This window comes from Pezoporus wallicus, unplaced genomic scaffold (assembly GCF_028554395.1).
Source record: "Pezoporus wallicus isolate ANWC-B61680 ecotype Strahan unplaced genomic scaffold, APGP_CSIRO_Pwel_v1 contig_5352, whole genome shotgun sequence".
NCBI lineage: Eukaryota > Metazoa > Chordata > Aves > Psittaciformes > Psittacidae > Pezoporus > Pezoporus wallicus.
In genome coordinates this window covers 1,662,404-1,680,237 of record NW_026639660.1, presented here as the reverse complement: position 1 = coordinate 1,680,237, position 17,834 = coordinate 1,662,404, and the positions used below count along the sequence as shown (strand labels likewise).

The following is a 17,834-nucleotide window of genomic DNA, read 5'->3' as shown; positions in this document are numbered from 1 at the left end:
TTTTAAGGAATGCCAACAGTTTGCTGAGATATACAGATATGTAAAACCAGAATGAAGTGCCATATGTATAATACGAATATTGCATAATTTTTGAGGTTTAACTTAATCTCAGTTATATTTACATTTAAAAGAGTTCAATAAAATGAAACTCAATTTACAATTGAAGGATACAGAAATCTGACTTAAAGATCCTTAGAACAAAGTATGGATTTCCATTCAGTAGTCTAAGTTGCTTGCTGTCACTGTTTATTAATTTTCCTGCCAAGTTTTGGGAAAGACATGATGCAGAAGAGAAGTCTAATACAGTTCTGCTGTTTCTAATATATAAACTTTCCTTGTTTTAAAGGAAGAAGAATAGAGAAAAACCATGCATCTTTCTAAAGTTGTTAAGAACCTGCTGTACTTACAAAGAAATTTAAGAAAACAAACTTGATTTTATGATGATATGAACATTTTTAATTGTTGCTCCTTTCAGGTGTTAGTATACAGTTTCTGTGTTCCCCAAGACCTGAAGAGCCTGTTGAGCATGTTACATCTTGTTTACAAGCACTTCGTACGTTATTGGATTCCCCTTGTGCCAGGATCCATATTGCAGAGGATCAGGTACTGTATAAGCATGTTGAAACAGTAGCTTTTCTAGGTCTTGGTCTTTCATCTGTGATGATTACAAAAGCTGTAATTATTTTTGTGTGAGAAAAATATTTGCTCATCATAAGCAAGTGACATAACAATTAGGAATTGTTAAGTCCTAATTAATTTTTTTATGTGTCTTTTGTTCAACTGTAGCTCCTTGGTGTTGAACTCTTGAGTGTACTTCACCGACTCCTCCTGACCTGGGATCCTCCTTCAGTCCAGCTACTGGTTACAGGAGTTGTCCAGCAGATAGTAAGAGCAGCTCAAGATTATTTGCAGGAAAAAAGGAACACCCTAAGTAAGATTTTGAAAACACTGCTTGCTTTGCAGAGTAAACAAGCAACAGGTTTTAATACTGGGAAAGGAACTCACATACATTTAGAGTATGGTTACACTGAGGAAAGTGCTGTGTATTCCACAGATACTTCTGATGTATTCATAATCTTACCTGCTGATTTCTTAACTCTTGCAAGATATTCTTCCTCTTCTGATCATTCTAGTGGTTACTCTTTTTATGTCATAGTTTTAGTTCCTTTTTCTTGAATGAGTGATAAAAATTATACCCAGCACACCACTTTAGGTTTTACTAATACATTGCTCAGTTTCATTGATGTTTCTCTATTGACTGCCTCCCTAGAATTTCGTTTACCTTTTTTCTGAAGTTTAATGGTTCAGCTCCCAGTGTAGAGTTTTGTGGTGCATCCCTGGCACAACTGATTCATTAGATGAATGAACTGCTACTGGAACCAGTGTGAAAAAGTTGCCTGCCTAGGAGATCTTGCCAGGAAGCAGAACAAACTTGCATCTAGGTTCTTACTTCACTGACATTCAGGGTGTGTCAGCAGGCAGGAGCTCTGGGAACAGGGTGTGCAAACAGGAGCACAGCAGTTGGCATGGAAAGGCATGCTCATGCAGCCCAGAAGCACTGCTCAAGACATTACAAGACTGCTAGAATCAGCATAATGATGGCAGTGACATACAGCAAGACACAGTCTGCTGACTGGAACAATCACCCCTGGCACATCAGAGGTCTAATGACCTGCTGAGAAATTCAGATAGAAGTCCTGACGTGACTGGGGCTGGAGGTGACATTGGTCTCACCTGTGAAATGGGAAGGAAATGCGTGTGAAGACGAGCAGATTTGGTAGTGTTAGGAAGGGCAAATGGAAGAATGACGTGTTCTTCACAGAGATCTTGCAGGTGCAGGAGCCTGTGTGTCATAGAAGGAGGGACAGCCATAAGTTATGCTGCAATGTGTCCCTGGAGGATGAGACTTGCACAGAGGTGGAGGCTGCAAGGTTGTGATTTCAGCAATAAAAGGCTTAATCTCCAGGCATCCACTTTGAGAACATTAGAGTGAACTGGCAAGAGGAGAGAGGAACAAGCTGTCAGAGTAGGTATCTGGGCCAGCCATCCCTCTTTGACAGGTCAGAACTGATACCACTAATAGGAAGTGAAAGGTTGTACAGTTCTGTGGCAAACTCAGTCTTGTTTGCCACAGGCTGCTTAATCAAGAAGAGGTGGGCGAAGCCATATTAAGTCAACTGGAAGAAGCCTTCCAGACATGTGCTGGAAGTACAACACTGCAGTTTACTAACAATCTGAAGCCTTCCGAAGCATACGAGACACAGGTCTTTTCACTCCAGATGTTGAGCAGTCCAAATAATGGATGTGCTCAGTTGATGTGCTCCTCACAAATACAGAAGAAATTATTTGAAGGTTAGTGGTAGTTGTAGCTGTAGCAATCATGAGATGGTGGAGTTCCTGATCCTGACAGAAATGGAGAAAGCAAGTAGCAGAGCAAAAGCTTTGGCCTGACTTAACAGACTTGGGCTTGTGCAAGGAGATTGCAGACAAGTTCTAGTGGCAAGCTTCCCAGAAGGGCAAAGGAAAGAGATCCAGAAGTGCAGGATGCCAAACAGGCATGGCAGGAAGCTGATTTGGCTGCATGGGAACTTCTGACTGAACTCAAATGTGTGACAAGGAATTGTATGAATGGTGGAAGCAGGGGCAAACTGCCCAGAGAGTCTACTGAAGACGTCTGCTCAGGTATGGAGGAGTGGAATTAGGAAAGCCATGATTTGGCTGAAGCTGAGACTGGTGATGAATCTGAAGTGTAGCAAGAAGGGCTTCTGTAGATCCATTGGCAGCAAAAAGATCAAGGAAATTTGGACCTGCTGCTGAATGGATTGGGTGATCTAATGACAAAACACATAGGGGAGGAAAAAACTAAGGCCACATCTTCATTGCTTAGTGCTCTGGTATCTCTGTCTAGTGAGCAAGTTTAGGAGAGGGAGTTGTGACCTGCGGTAGATGAGCATCAGGCTAGGGGCTGCTTAGGTAAAAGCTGGACATACCATGGGACCAGATGGGATGCATCTGAGGGAGCTGGCTGATGACATGCAAAGGCTGCTTCAGTCATATCTGAAAAGCTGTGGTGCTCAAGAAAGCTTTCCAATGAATGGCAAAAATTAGATCCTATGTCTGGCTTTGAGTAATGAAAGGCATGAGGCAGGGTTTGGGATACCATCTGCCAGTAAGCCTACTGAATATGTTGAATTTTTTTTTTTTTTTTTTTGAGTAAATTGTCTTGGAAACCATTTCTGGGTATATGAAGTAGAAGAATGTGATTGGAAGTAGTGAGCACAGACTTGCCAAGGACAAATAACGCCTCATCACCTTCTGTGATTACATAACTGGCTTTGGATGAAGGGGGAGTGGTGAATGTTGTTAACCTTGACTTTTGCAAAGCTTTTGACCCACTATCCCCTAGTATCATTGTCAGATCGGAGAAATGTGGACTGAAAAGTTAGAGTTAACTGGCAAGACAGCTGTGCTTGAATGGAGTTTGGTGATTCAAGACTAACTGGCAGCAGTTGCAATTGGTGTTCCTTGGAACAGTTCTGTATTGAGTCTGCTACTGTTAAACGTCATCATAACAACCTGGATGATGGGACAGAACATATCCTCAGCAAATTTGTGGATGATACCAAATTGTGCAAGTGGTGGAAACACTGGAGAGCAGTGTTCCCTTTCAGAGGAATCTTGAAGTTTACCTACCTTACCAGCAGAGGAACCTGCTGAAGTTTAACAAAGACAAATGCAAAATGCTGCATTTGGGATGGGATAACCCTGTGCATTCATATAGGCTGGAGGGAGCTGACAGACTGTAGAACAGATTTGCCAAATAAGAAATTGAACATGAATCTGTGGTGTGCCTGTGCAATGCTGCAGACTGTTACTGGGCTGCGTTAGAAAAGCATGAATGGTAGATTAAGGGATACGATTATCCTTTCAGTTTGTTAGGATGCATCTGGAGCAATGTCTAGTTTTCTTTGTCGTTATCCCTCATCTGGAGTAATACAAATGTTAACAAACTGAAGGAAGTCCAGTGGAGGTCCACTGTGCTGCTTAAGGAGATGAAGTGTGTGACATGCGAGGAAAGGCTGAGATGAACTTGTTTAGGGTGCAGAAGAGAGAGTTAATACGCGATAGAATAGCAATCCCCCTTCTTAAAGGGGATTTAAAGAGAAGACCAGTCCAGACTCTTCTGAAATGCATACAGTAGAAGGACAACAGGCAACAGATACAAGTTGCAGCAATGGGATACAAGGAGAAAATCTGTCACCATGGGAGTGGTGAAGCAGTAGAACAGGTGCCCAGGGATGTTGTGGCATCTCCCTGCTTGGAGATCCTCGAGATGGGACCAGCCCTGAGTAACCTGCACTTGCTTTCAAGTTGACCCCATTTTGAACAGGAGATTGGAATGGGAAGACTTCTGGAGGTCCCTTTCAATTTAAATTTTTCTGAGATTCCCTGATGGGTCGATATACCTAAATTCTGTTCCGTTACTTGGCCTTCATTGAGCTTTAGTAAAATTCATTCTTTTTATCCCTGCTTCTTCTTGTATGATATTTGAGCTTCTGATGTTTTGCTTAGGCTTTCCATCAGCATATTCTGTTACCTTATTTCTACTTTATGTAAGAATATCCTTGATATAAGGATATTGGCATCAGTCTGAAAGCTGCTTTCTGAGGTACTTTTAGTAACTTCATCCTTTTAATGGAGCATCTCCCTGTTCAGTCATCCCTTTACCATTTCTTTAAAAATATTACATTGGCTATATTGTTTCCATCTCTGCCAGGTAAATAAGTTTCCAAGTGGCAACCTGACAAGTAGTTCACTGATATCTGGTTACGTGTGCCATGGGTTTTTATTACCTGAAAGAAATTACGTAAAATCCAAAGAATATTCTCTTACTAAGGCAAAATACTGTCATAGTCTGGCACAATGTACTGTTGTGGAAAAAAACCCAACTGTTAGCTTTTGCCTGTTTTTCACATCAAAACAGAGAGAGGATTTTGCTGGAACTTGTGAAACCAGCACAGCTGAAAATACAAGCTCTGTTCCTTCATATGAATTAATGGAATTGTTTACTGTAGGCCTAGTAAGTTGCATTTTTCAAATCGGTGGATGTGATAACACCAGCAATCATTTAAATTCATAGGAGGTCCATAGGGGTAGTTCAGGCCAGCTTTGACTTACTGAATCTCTGTTGCTGTTTAATGGGAGAAGGAAAGACTGCAGCTGGCCAAGCTGCCATTCAAAAGAGACTTTTTGAACTGAATGCACTGAAATCATGAACTTGGACATAGAATCCTACAATGCTTTTCTGTTCTCTTATTTAATAATAAATTTATGCTGAAATAAGATTTTTGTCAGGGTGGAACATTTAATAGCTATTAAATTAAAAAATACTGCCATGCCTATTTATTTGGCAGTCATTGCTGTCAATTTTACAATCAGTTTTAAAAGAAGCAAAATAATTACTGCATTTTATTTTGTGTAAATATTACTAGTTGTTTTTCTAGTTCTGGTTGGATTTTTAATAAGTATTGTTGCAATCACAATACTTCTAAAGCATTTTAAACCCCTTTAAGTCAGTCTAACGAAACATTTAGTTTGACATCAGTCATGTTTGCTTTGTATTACTGTGAAGCAACTCTTGATTTTTAACTTTTTTCAAAAAAAGAGTATTTCATGTTATCTTTGGTATGGGATCTTTCTTAACTGCCTGCTCAGACATTTCTTTCCTCTTTTTCAGATGAAGATGATATTGAGGAAAAAGAAAATCCTCTTGCTTTAGGAGAGGGAGGTGAGAGTGGCGGTCTTGTGCCTGGAAAATCTCTAGTCTTTGCAGCCATGGAGTTGCTGATGTTTATCCTAGTACGGCACATGCCCCATCTGAGTTCAAAAGTGTCAGATTCTCCAAGTCACGTTGCTACTAAGTCCCACCTCTCTGAGGAAAGCGCTCGTCTCGTGGCCGCCACTGTTACTATATTGTCCGACCTGCCTTCTCTGTGTTCTCCAGCAGGTAAGGTATTGTAACAAAATACGTGTGAGTGGTTAACGAAGCATAGTGAGCACATGATGCTAAAAGCAAACTGTAAATATATATATATATATTTTTTTTTTTTTACAGGATACTGTAAGGATTATCTTAATGAAAAGTATGTTTAGGTTCTAAAAGTAAATTAAGAATTCAGGCTTTTCCAGTGAGCAGCTTAAAGGAAGTATTTGATTTTAAATTTGCATGTGTGCTGCAAGTTTGCTGAGGAAATGAGCTCTATATCACTATGATTTTATTATTTCTTTTTCCCCTTCCTCTTTCACAATTTTGAAACCTTTTGGCCAATTTTAATTTTTATTTAATGTAGTTGAATAAAATTACACTTTTAGTAGTATAAAAGAGCATAGATATCTTGGAGGTAATTAAAATCCTGAGAAGTTCATGAAAAGCAGCAGCTGGATGAAAAGAGAATCCTACTGAGGAAAACCAGCACGATTCAGCTGTGGTACACTTGGTTTTGCAGCCGTTGGCTGTCAGTCATCTGAAATGTGACTCTAAACTAAATGGACTTTTGCCTGGAGACTGCCACAAAGGGTATGTGTGAACTAGGGTAATTGCACTGAGTGGAGTTCAGTGGTAAAGGACAAAACTGCATGGGAAGCTGTGCTCTTTGAGTTTTGCTTTTCAGAAGACAAATTGCATAAGATTTGTCTTGTGGATCTCTGGGAAGTTTCACACACTAATCTGGATAAAGCATCTAGGTTGGTCTCTTAATAACATGCAGGTTGATCTCTTTCTACGATTTAATGAGATAAAAGATAAGTGACATTTGGACAAAGTCATGCTCAGAACACAACATGGACTGTCTGCAAACAATTTGTGTCTACAGTTCCTCTTAAAAAAAGAAAAAAAAAAAGCAGGTTTTGAGCTGATTTGGATCCTGCACTGGTTTTATTTGATTCCTGTTTCCTTTTCCTTTCCTGCTCTGCTCCGCTCTTTGGGGGGAGGGGGGTGGAGTGTGTGGTGAGAAGGAAGAAGGGTAAAAAGACTAACTTTTGTGTTGAGTGGAGACATGACTCCCAGCATTTGGCAAGTGGCCAGTGAAAGTAGCTCAGAAACTACTGTCAGTCTAGAGAGACTGTTGAGTTGTTGGTCGGTTGGGTTTCTTTCCTCTTATCCAGAGGAGCTGATGTGAACAGGGGATAATACATGCACAAACATTTGTCAGTTGAGCCTTTGGATGTAAGGGAAACTGACAAAGAGAATTCATCACTTTCTGTGATAGGGTTGGTTTTTTTTATTATTATTTCTTCCTCTTTGTTTAAAATATGAGCATCTTGTAGTCTCCATTGGACAAGATCATGGGCAATCTGATCTGCTGCGAGAGAGCGTTGGACTAGATGACCTCTGGCAGTCCTTCCAGTCATAATTACTGTTTAGTGTATTTATTGTCACAACATTCCCCGAAGTAGGAAAATGGTGGGATTTGTGCTTCCACAGGTGTGGGAAAATGAGGTGTCGAAAAGATATGGAAAAAGACTTGACTGTCTGAAGTGACAGTAGATTGATACTACATGCCTAAACTCAGTAACACCTGTCTTCAGTCATACAGGGGCTTAAAGTCTACATCTGTTATTGAAACTCTTTCTATAAGGTTCACATGTGTCTAAAGTGAGGTTATGTGTTACTTGACCAGTATTTCTTGAGTATGCCTAACTCGCATCTGCAGAACTGCCTGCATAAAATGTATGGATAGGTGTTGATTTCTTCAGAAAAGCAGTAGGTTGGAGGATAATTTTATCTCCTTTGTAGAGCCAGATGGCTACAGCTTTTGCACAGGATGTAAGACACCCAGAGAAGAAAAGGCTCCATGGAGACCTTATGGGAAGCAGCCTTCTGGTACCTAAAAGGAGCCTACAAGAAATACAGAGAGGGACTTTTTACAGTCCCTCTCCATATCTGTCTAGCGATAGGACAAGGGGTAGTGGCTTTAAACTGAAAGAGGACAGATGTAGATTAAATATTAGGAAGAAATTCTTTACTGGAAGAAGTTCTTTGCTGTAGGGGTGGTGAGGCACTGGCACAGGTTGCCCAAAGAAGCTGTGGATGCCCCATGCCTGGCAGTGTTCAAGGCCAGGTTGGATGGGGCTTTGAGCAACCTGGTCTAATGTCCTTGCCTGTGGCAGAGAGGTTGGAACGGGATGATCTTTAAGGCCCTTTCCAACCCAAACCAGTCTGTGATTCTGTATCTTCCTTTGCTTCTGGGGCTTGTAGTATGCATCAGGTACCTTGGAAAGTGCTATAAATTGGTTTAGATACCTGTTTCCAGACCTTGTCTCCTAACTATATATCCATATTGGGAAAGCTAAAGAGGTTGTCTGTCACACTCACTGGAACTAACTTCAGATATTCTGTTTTGTCTTTTGTTTTGTTTCAGGATGTATGACCATCCTACCCACTATCCTATTTCTGATTACAAGAGTGTTGAAAGAAACAGCAGTAAAATCAGCAGATAATCAGGTCCCACCTCCAGTCAGTGCAGCCCTTCAAGGGATAAAAACTATTGTTACTCTTCCAACAGTCAAGACTGATGAAACTCAGAAACAATGGACAGGTCTTATCCGCAGCACTCTGGCATCTATCTTGGAATACTCTCAACCTGGTAAGTGGTTTCCCAGTGCAGGAGAGTTAAAGAGAACTGGATTTTGCTGTGATGAAAAGGCAGCTACTGTATCTGCCTATAATTTAATAGTCTTCATGTCTGAAGGTTGGGTGATGCATTAAAAAGTGGTGATGAATTGCTTATAAAATTGAAATGGGAGAAAGACCTGAGTGCACAGAGCATAACTTGTTGAAGACAAGCACAGTACTGCCGTTCAGATAATACAGTTACATCTCATGAGTTCACACTCATGTTTTGTCCTTGTTGATCTATTTTCTTTGACAGTGTTGATCCTTTCCTGTTAGAAATCTTGCCTTTTGCAGCTCATCCTGCATCCTGATCCTTTCCTTAGGGTATTTTTATGTAACAGTTCAGGCTTTTCCATTTTGAATCCCATTATGATGCGATTATTTCTTGCTTTAGATTTTCTTCAGCCTGACCTTACTAATCTTCATAGTTTTAGGTAGTAACTTTTTTCTGGAACTTGGAAATCTTCCTTCTGATACTGGTTGGTCTTTCTGAAATCCACTGAATGTCTTGCAAGTAAAATCTAAAGGAGTTCCAAGCTGAATTCACTTCACTTCTGGGACTGTGCCTCTATTTCTGTGATGATTGGCAAGTCTAGACAAGTTGGCAAGGCTTGAGCAAACCATCATTTCCACCCCTCCTTTCCTCTTTCCACAGAATACCTGCTAGCTTAAAGGAAAGGAGATTGTAGTTGCCAAAACAGTGTTTGTAGGGGAACTGATCTCTGTTGAACTGTAATTGTTCAGTACTGTACATGGACTTGACACCTTGAATTAAGCCTCAGGAAAAACAGCAATCAGTGTATCTTTTAAGTGTTTGTTGACAAGATTCATATGGTCTTAATGAGAGAGACTGAGTATTGAAGTGAATGAATGTGAAGACAGCGAAGGATAATTGTGGCAAGGTTCATACTGAAGCAGAATATTCACAATACTGTTACAACCTTTCAGTGGTGAGAAAAAAATCCTACCCCTGCCAAAAAAATCTGTTACCCACCAGCAGGATGTCTACTGTGTCTCTTCAGAGAACTGCAGACTACTTCTCTTGGTTCACATTCATGCTTTGCCTTGCCCTTCAAAAAGCAAAAGAGATGTACAGTCTCAGCTGCATAGTTAGCAAAAGAGAGACACAACAATTTGTCATTTGCATAATGGTAGTTCAGCCAAAAAACATCCCATTACATCCCTAAGGAGCCCTTTATAGAGACTGAAGAGAGACTTGAATGGAGTTACTCATGTGAGAGAGAGGGAGCAAGTAGGTAATTGCAAATGATCCTGAAAATGTCTGCAGGGGAAGGATCAGTAGATTTGTGTTAACCAAATCAAACTTCTAATGTGATTTGTCACATCAGCTCTTGTCTTCCAGCCTTTTGTTTCAATACAGATTTCCCAGTCCCTCTTTCCAGAAACATTACTGGCTTGAGGTGTTTTTTCAGAATTCAGAAATCTTTCTCAGTTCCTTGCAAAAGTATATGTTTTCCTCTTCCTTTCTAAATTTCTGTGGAGTGGTACATAAGAATCTATGCAAGGTCTGCTGCATATGGTTTTGTCTTGTAATTCAATATAATTTAAACAAATTTAAAATTTAAAAAATAATTTTGAAAGTCACTTAAAATGCTTGAAGTTTTTTGAAGTGAGGCTTTACATCATGGCTAAGCCAACTGAGTGACCAGCTGACATGTGGAAGGGGCAGTCATGCTAGTTTTCTTTTTGCTGACTATATATCTGTAACCAATCTGGCCAACAAAACCAGAAAAACAGTACTTTATATGTATATAATAATAATATTTTTCTTCTTGTTGATGTAAATTCATGAATGAGGTTGGTGAAGACAGAGCTTGTGCAAGGAGAAAAAACGTACAATAGCAAATCTTCCTTGTTTGAAAAGCAGGGAAGGGTTAAAATAGGACTGTCCTTACTCCTTACTGGTAACGGACGACTGTCAGGTCAGCTAGTCCCTTATGTGAAACCTCATATTAATTAAAAGTTGTTGCCATGATAGGTATTTGTTTCTTACTGTGCTGTATCAGCTGAAAATAATAAAAAAATAATGGGGAAAGGATCTAAGACAGACATTTTGCCTCTCTTGTTTACATATTGAAAACAAAAAAATATGACTTGCTTAGAGAAAGTGTGGGTGATGTTTTTTCCTTGATATTCAAGTTACAGAAAGTTTGAATTTATTAAAACAGCTGTTAAGAGTTGCTCAGCTTTTTGTCAGTCAATATTATAATAATAAAGTGATTCTGTAATAAGTAGATGCATATTTGTATGCAGTTGCAAATATTTTCATGTACATTTATTTCCTCTTTGCATGTTTCTGTGTTCACTAGCTTTTAAATAATTTTAAATCCTTTTGCGGGTAAGCTAACAGTGTGTTTCTTTTTCAGAAGCCTCTAAGCCTGTTCTTGATGAAGTAAGCATACTTACAGCTATCACTCTCTTCCTTTGGTCAGCAAGCACTGAAATAATTGGAGTGCAGTGTTTACAAAATGGATGTATGAACAGATTTAAAAGTGCATTAAATTCCTGTGATCCTTGGGTAAGATCATGTTATAGGAATGTGAATGATACATAGTTGAGAAAAACTAATTGTGATAAATCTGCGTATTTCCTGAATGCTTTGTGATGCGTTTACTTCAGAGACAGATACTGCTTGTCAAAATAAGTAGAATTTTCAACAGTGCATCATAGAAAATCTTTAGTGAGCAAAACAACCCAACTAAGTGCTTCTAGATAATGTGTGTTCATGGCCTTGTGCCAGGTTCTTGACTTGCAGCTTTTCAGAGGGAAAAAGATCTTTGATATATGAATTTTAGCAAACGAAAAGGTTAGTTACCAGCGTGGTGACATTTCTACGTTAATGCTGATCTCTTACAGTGCAAAGTAAACCACTTTTTCTGTAGATAAAATTACAGCCCACAAATTTTACATTTGTTTGTGCAAACCTGTGCTTATTTTACACGTTCACAAAAAAACCCTCAGTTTGAATGCAAAAATGTGATTTTGTGGTCGTCATCAGAGCATCTACAGATTGTGAATCATCTGTCTTCTGATTTCACTTCTGTCTTTTGGTTTGTCTTTATGAATTATCTTCTAAACTGTTTTCTCACTAAAGACGGAAACTAAGTAGCTGTAGACTGATGTTGTTCAAGCAGGCTAATGCACGGTATAGTTAACTCTTCCAGCCATGTACACGTCAGTTTGTTTGAGTGGTTATACAGATCTGCAGGTGTGACCTAAAGAGAAAAATCCATAGGGTTTCCGCAAGTGAGTGCTGCAGAGATTCCTGAGAAGAAAAACACGCAAAAAATGCTGATGTGTTTAGTGTTACTGTGAGGCATGTAAAATCCTGTTTAGGCTGATAATTATTCTTTGCAGCACGGTTGCTGTTTCCTGATGTGAATGTGAAACTTGGTTGGTTCCATAGCCTGACTTGGGGTGGAAAGCTACTTAAAATTCTAGTGTGTACATGGAAATGTCAATTGTATTAAGCAGAAGCTTTTTATGTCATACTTGCAGCTCTGTATAAATGCATGAACAGTGAGAGAGGTACATTTTTGCCCACCACCCTGTTGGAAAGCTGTCAATGAGCTGAAACTTCCCACTTTTCTGTAATTCAGAGAGAGTGCTTTGACAGCAGCCAGATTTTGTCCTCTCTTTGCTGATGTGCAAAACACACACCCTGTAATACTTGGGGTGTGTATGTGTGTTCCAGTTTTTTTTTAAATATAAACCACTCATTGTTGCAGTCAGTAACTAGACAACTGTTTGTAATAAAAGCATTACACTGTTTGTACTAAAAGCATTGAACTGATTATGGGGAAAAACTCTTCTAAAGAAAGACCGCTGCCTCATAAGGAATACAGGAATGTGGTTTTTTTTAAACCATTACCAACTGCAAAAGTCTGAAAGGTCAGGTATCATGTATGGTAATAACCAGAAGGCTGGTAAGCTCAACTTCATGTTCTCCCACAAGGGAACTTGGTTGAGAGACCCTTGTCTCTTGATGCTGATGCGCAAGTTTTACATGAGAGTGTTCCTTACACACTTTGAAGAGGCTCTGATTTTACCTCACAGGAGTTTTTGTAGGCTTCTGTAAATGCCAAAGTTTTATATTATATAGATGGGATAAAAGAAGCTTGGATGAAGTTTTGCCATCAGGTGCAGCTGTAAAACTTTTATTTGAATTATGCATGCATGTAAGAAGGGAGACTTTTCCTCCTTATTTCAAAGGCTAATCTTAGTATCTAATAAGGAATAAAGTTTAAAGAATGTAGACAGAAAGGGAAGGGAATTGAATGGAGTGATATTGGGGGAGAGAGAGTAATAATAATTCTTTGAAACAGTTCAAAGATGATGCTGAGCAAGGCATTAGAAGAAAATGTTCTGTGGAGCTCTTAGTATACACATGGTATTAGAAGTGTTACTACTTCAGGCCTTAAAAATCGAATTGCATAGAAAACTTGCTGCCATATAGGAGTGAATTAACAGTAATCTGAGCTGCGTATCATCTGTTTTCTTACCATTAATTTTTATTAGCTATCATTTTTATTCAGTATTTTTATTTATAGATCTATATTTCCAGTCACCCCCAGATCGTCCTCACAGATCATTGTGCTCACTAACAGTTCCTCTAGAATGTTTCTGTCCAGCATGTGCTTAATAACACCAGTTAATGGGCCTGCAGTGCAGTTTGAAAGCATGTGGAATATTTTATCCTCGTATTTGTTGTGGGGATTTACATTTCCAAAAGAGTTATTTGTGTGGGATTTTGGAGGGAGATCTAAATAAAATTTGTAAGTTCATCTAAACAAGATCACCATTTTCCCAAATGTTGACTTTATAAACCACGCTTTCCAGATAAGAGAGAGAGGAGGAGAAAAGAGAATAGAAGGAAGACAAGGAGAGGGTTCTGTGATCTGTCTTACAGTATGGCTACATGTATACTCTTATGGTACTGTCAGCACAAGTTGGAGACCTAGAAGGATGGATAAGCCTGCCACTTCTGGCTACAGCCTTAGAGTGATGTTAGTGTAATAAGATCACTTACTGTGATCTCACAGTTAGAATAATAGTCAAGTTAATTAGATCACTTTGAGCTGAGTCATTTTATGGGCTTTTTTACCCTTCTGAGACTGGAATAGTATTTCATGATTTGCAGATACGTCTATTAGTGCTTGTGGTTCTGAGACTTAAAGTTCTCTGTGGACCTGTGTGACTGACTTGTATGACATTAACTATTCCTTTATTGTCTCTGAATTCATATTGTAACTGCTGTTTAGTACCTGCATGTTCTTTCTAACTGGCCTGTCTTTTATTGAAAACTGGGCTAATACAATTTTAGCAGATGCCTGTGTTGCTGCTTTCCTCTTACTCAGAATGTTTCCTTCCCCCTTAGTAGTAGTTGGGGTTTTTTTGGTATCGTGTATCTTGCATAGATAGGTAACAGAGCTTCTTAGAATTCCAAGTTAACAAATAACTTTCAGGACAATATATTTATCTTGATTTGTTTAGGTTCAAGCCAAGTGTTATCAGCTTCTGCTTTCTGTGTTTCAACACACTAATCGTGCCCTGTCAACTCCATATATTCATTCATTGGCCCCTATCATGGTTGAGAAATTGAAAGCTGTGGAAAGAAGCCGCCCGAACAACAACCTGGAGCTGCTAGCAGTCCAGGAAGGAATTAAAGTCCTTGAAACGCTGGTAGCCCTCGGTGAAGAGCAGAATAGTAAGTATTTCTGTTTTCTAAAGAAATGTGTAATGCTAAAGCACACTGTTAGAAATCTTGCAGTTAAGAACTCGATGGCACAGTCACAAACAGAGCATGTGTATGCAACGTTCATTTCTAATTCCAGTACTAGAACTCTTGTATACATGGACTCATATAGCACAAACAGTATCGTATAGTACAAACAGTATCATATGCTGTAGCCTTTTCATTTCTGATGATTGCAGGAAAAAATCCTAAACATGAACTGCAGTAGTGAGCGATGTTTTCTTCTGTTTGGAAATGACTAGTTCACACCATTTAAATTTACCTTTTCTCACTGTTGGACTTGTCAATTTTATCATGTTGCTTCTACCAGCTCAACAAAGTTTATCTAAAAAGCCCAAGAAATTGAATTTTACTGGTCAGTGTCATTAGGTCATGCTAGCTGACTGCAGCTGTGGTGCTATTTTTTGGATTGGAATCTTCCAGAGTGGAGTGATATAGCAGATACTTTTTCATGGACACTTGCACAGTTCTCTTACGCTCACTGGGGAGGCTGATATTATGATTCAATTGAATAATGTTTCTGTCTGCCTGAAAAGTGTTTTGAAATCCTTTAATATGATCGGCACTGTACGTCTTACAATTTCTTATCAATGATCTGCAATCAGAAGGTGCAAAGGTATCTCTAAAGAAGTGTCAGGAACAAAGCAACTGTGATGAACAATAATAGAATTCTGAAGCACAATACTGGTAAGAAAGATTTGAGTGTCCAAAAGATAGGAAACCATCTAAATTTCAGGGTTGTTTTTCTATTTGATCATTTTTTTAATTACAGTGTTTCTTGTCAATTCTGAAAACAACATTACCCTCATGAGTCTAGTAACTGAGAAAATTCATTTTTTTGTTTTCTTTAATGATACCGTTACTACATTTTTTTTTTTTTCTTTCCCTTTTAGGAGTCCAGTTACTTGCCCTTCTGGTTCCCACTCTGATCTCCTATTTATTGAATGAAAATGCCTTTGCTTCTGCATCTACAGCATCTAAGGATCTTCATGAATTTGCACTTCAGAATCTAATGCACATTGGTCCACTTTACCCACATGCTTTCAAGACAGTAATGGGAGCTGCTCCTGAATTAAAAACACGTCTAGAAACTGCAGTCCGAGCAAGTCAGGCCAGCAAAGCAAAAGCAGCTGCTAGGCAACCACCACCTACAGTACATTCCACCCCAACAATTAAACTGAAAACTAGCTTTTTTTGAATTACTTTTATTATTTTTGGACCATTAAGTAGTCAGAAGCATTAAATTATCCCTGATGTGTTACTGCGTATCTGTCTGTAATTTTGTGTAATTTGTATGTGAAAGGCTGTCTAATAGAGCTTTGTGTAATTACTTGAAATCCACGCATTTAAAGGGAAGTGGTGTATTTGTATAGATTTTTAGGAAATTGAATGTGATCATATTTATGAATTTGTGTTATAAGTTACCCACAAGAAAACCCAATCCTATTATCTGACTAGTTCTATTTATTTTTAAAAGCTACTCCAAACCTTTGAGTTTTTTGGTTTTTGGGGTTTTTTTTGGTTTGTTTTTTTTCTTAGGTCTGGTGATTGTTATCCTACTGTTGTGCCAACACACTAACACAGTGGGGACAGAGGGAAGAGGGGAAACTGTTACAAAATACCATGCACCATGGGGAATTTCAAGTATTGAATATGCACTTTTTCCTTCTAAAAGTGAAGTAGGGAAGGGGATTGTCAGAAGTTTTAGATCATTTCAGTTTGCATGAAAAAAAAAAACAGCTGAAAATTTTCAGCCTTTCTCAAGGTGATCAAACAAGCATGCTGTCTTAATGAGTTGTCCTTATTTGTGGTGTACATTATTTCAGATTGATTTCAATGCTTGAAATTAATAAAGGATGCAAAGAATCTAATCCCCTATCTCTTCTAAGACAAATTTTACAAAATGCATTGGAAATTGAGTTTATAAAGAGAACTTCCTGCAAACTGCATTTTTGTAGGTGTGGGGCACCTCAAAGGGTGCTGTGTGTTGGCCCTCTTCCTGTTCTGCCAGACAGGGGTTGAATATGGTGATGCAGTGCTTTGCCCTTGGTCCAATCTCTTAGGTATTTAACGCTCCTGCAAGATTTTAGTCTCTGTGGATATATCTCATCTGTACTCCTCTATAAAGTTTGCAGGGCCAAATTACTTCAGCACTTTGCACCTGTACTGACTAAGGGAACAGCAGCAAGCATTCTTTTTTTTTTCCTTCTCTTATGAAGCTTTTCTTACTTGAAAAGCACGTGGCTTCCCCTCATATCTGGGTGAGTCTGATCGGCAGATTTTGGAGCTTAGAGCTCAAGGGCTGTGCTAACCTTCCAGCGCAGAGTCAGTGACTCCCAATGTCTGTCTGCTGCCAGACCTCACCTGTCCTATTGGCAGAAGCGCAGAACCGTGTCTTTTCTTGTGTATACAAGACTGACTTACATGATTTTTTTGACACTGCTCTTGAATTTACGGGCTTCAATAGGGATCCTTCTGTACATTTTGCTTTATAGAGAGAAGCCATGTAACTAGAAGCCTTGGCTAGGCCTGTTGAGTTTCATTTCTGATGTTTTTCTTAATACTTGTAAATTCCACGTGTTACAAGACTTCTACATCAACCAAAATGTAACAAAGGCTAGTAAAGAGAATCAAATATGATTAATAGTTGACTGAAGTACCTGTAGATCAATATTTTTGCAAAGTCATTTTCATCTAGTCTCTTTTCCTGTAAGACCTTATATAAACCTTTGAGTATCTATGCAAATGGAGGACAAGAAAATGCTCTTTTGCCCTATTGTATTTGGTGTGTGAAAAATATTTAACATAAAACCAGAAAAGTTTTTCTTTCACAGTGAATATTTAAGTATTAAAGTGAAGACACAAGTAGTGCATACTCTAATCCAAGTCTTGTTCTTGTAAAGAAGATACACACAGAAGTAAAACTGATATGCCGTAAATGAGGAGGAAAGTAATTTCCTCTTTATAACTTTTTTTCATCTTTGTATGAGTAGTGGGAATTAGATTGATTACAATTTATCTTTTTCTAATAAATGTTTCCAGCATTACAAAGCTATATTTTGTAGTTCTGAACATGTGTAACATTTGAGAGAAAGTATTCAGGAAACTCACTGCAAAATTGAACACAGAAATTTTGCAAGTAAAAGTAAGAAAATCACTGTTATAACCTGTTCTGGATTCCTTCCCCCCCAGGTAGTCTAGTCATTAATGACTAGTTTGTGAAACTTTTTCTGCATAATCAGTTTTTATTTACCTGCATTACTATCTCAGTGCTTTTACGTTTTGGTTGCGCTCTAGTTTACAAGATGTCTGAAAATTCAGTGAAGTGGAGGGGGGAAGTGCAGCAATCAAGCATAACTAAGAAGTTGGTAGAAAAGCAGAAAA

The 17,834-nt window shown here is 38.7% G+C and overlaps 1 protein-coding gene across 2 annotated transcripts in view; it reads left to right on the top strand.

Annotated features, from left to right (window-relative positions):
- HEATR5B (HEAT repeat containing 5B) overlaps nucleotides 1-16,321 on the top strand; it is a 51,452-nt gene extending 35,131 nt beyond the window's left edge. For both annotated transcript variants that reach the window (XM_057415408.1, XM_057415409.1), the window contains 7 exons: nucleotides 476-603; nucleotides 787-931; nucleotides 5,738-6,007; nucleotides 8,421-8,645; nucleotides 11,062-11,213; nucleotides 14,189-14,402; nucleotides 15,344-16,321. In XM_057415408.1, coding sequence (XP_057271391.1) covers nucleotides 476-603; nucleotides 787-931; nucleotides 5,738-6,007; nucleotides 8,421-8,645; nucleotides 11,062-11,213; nucleotides 14,189-14,402; nucleotides 15,344-15,648 — 1,439 coding nt within the window. In that variant the 3' untranslated portion in view covers nucleotides 15,649-16,321. The remainder of the gene's footprint in view (nucleotides 1-475; nucleotides 604-786; nucleotides 932-5,737; nucleotides 6,008-8,420; nucleotides 8,646-11,061; nucleotides 11,214-14,188; nucleotides 14,403-15,343) is intronic.
- Nucleotides 16,322-17,834: the final 1,513 nt, after the last annotated feature.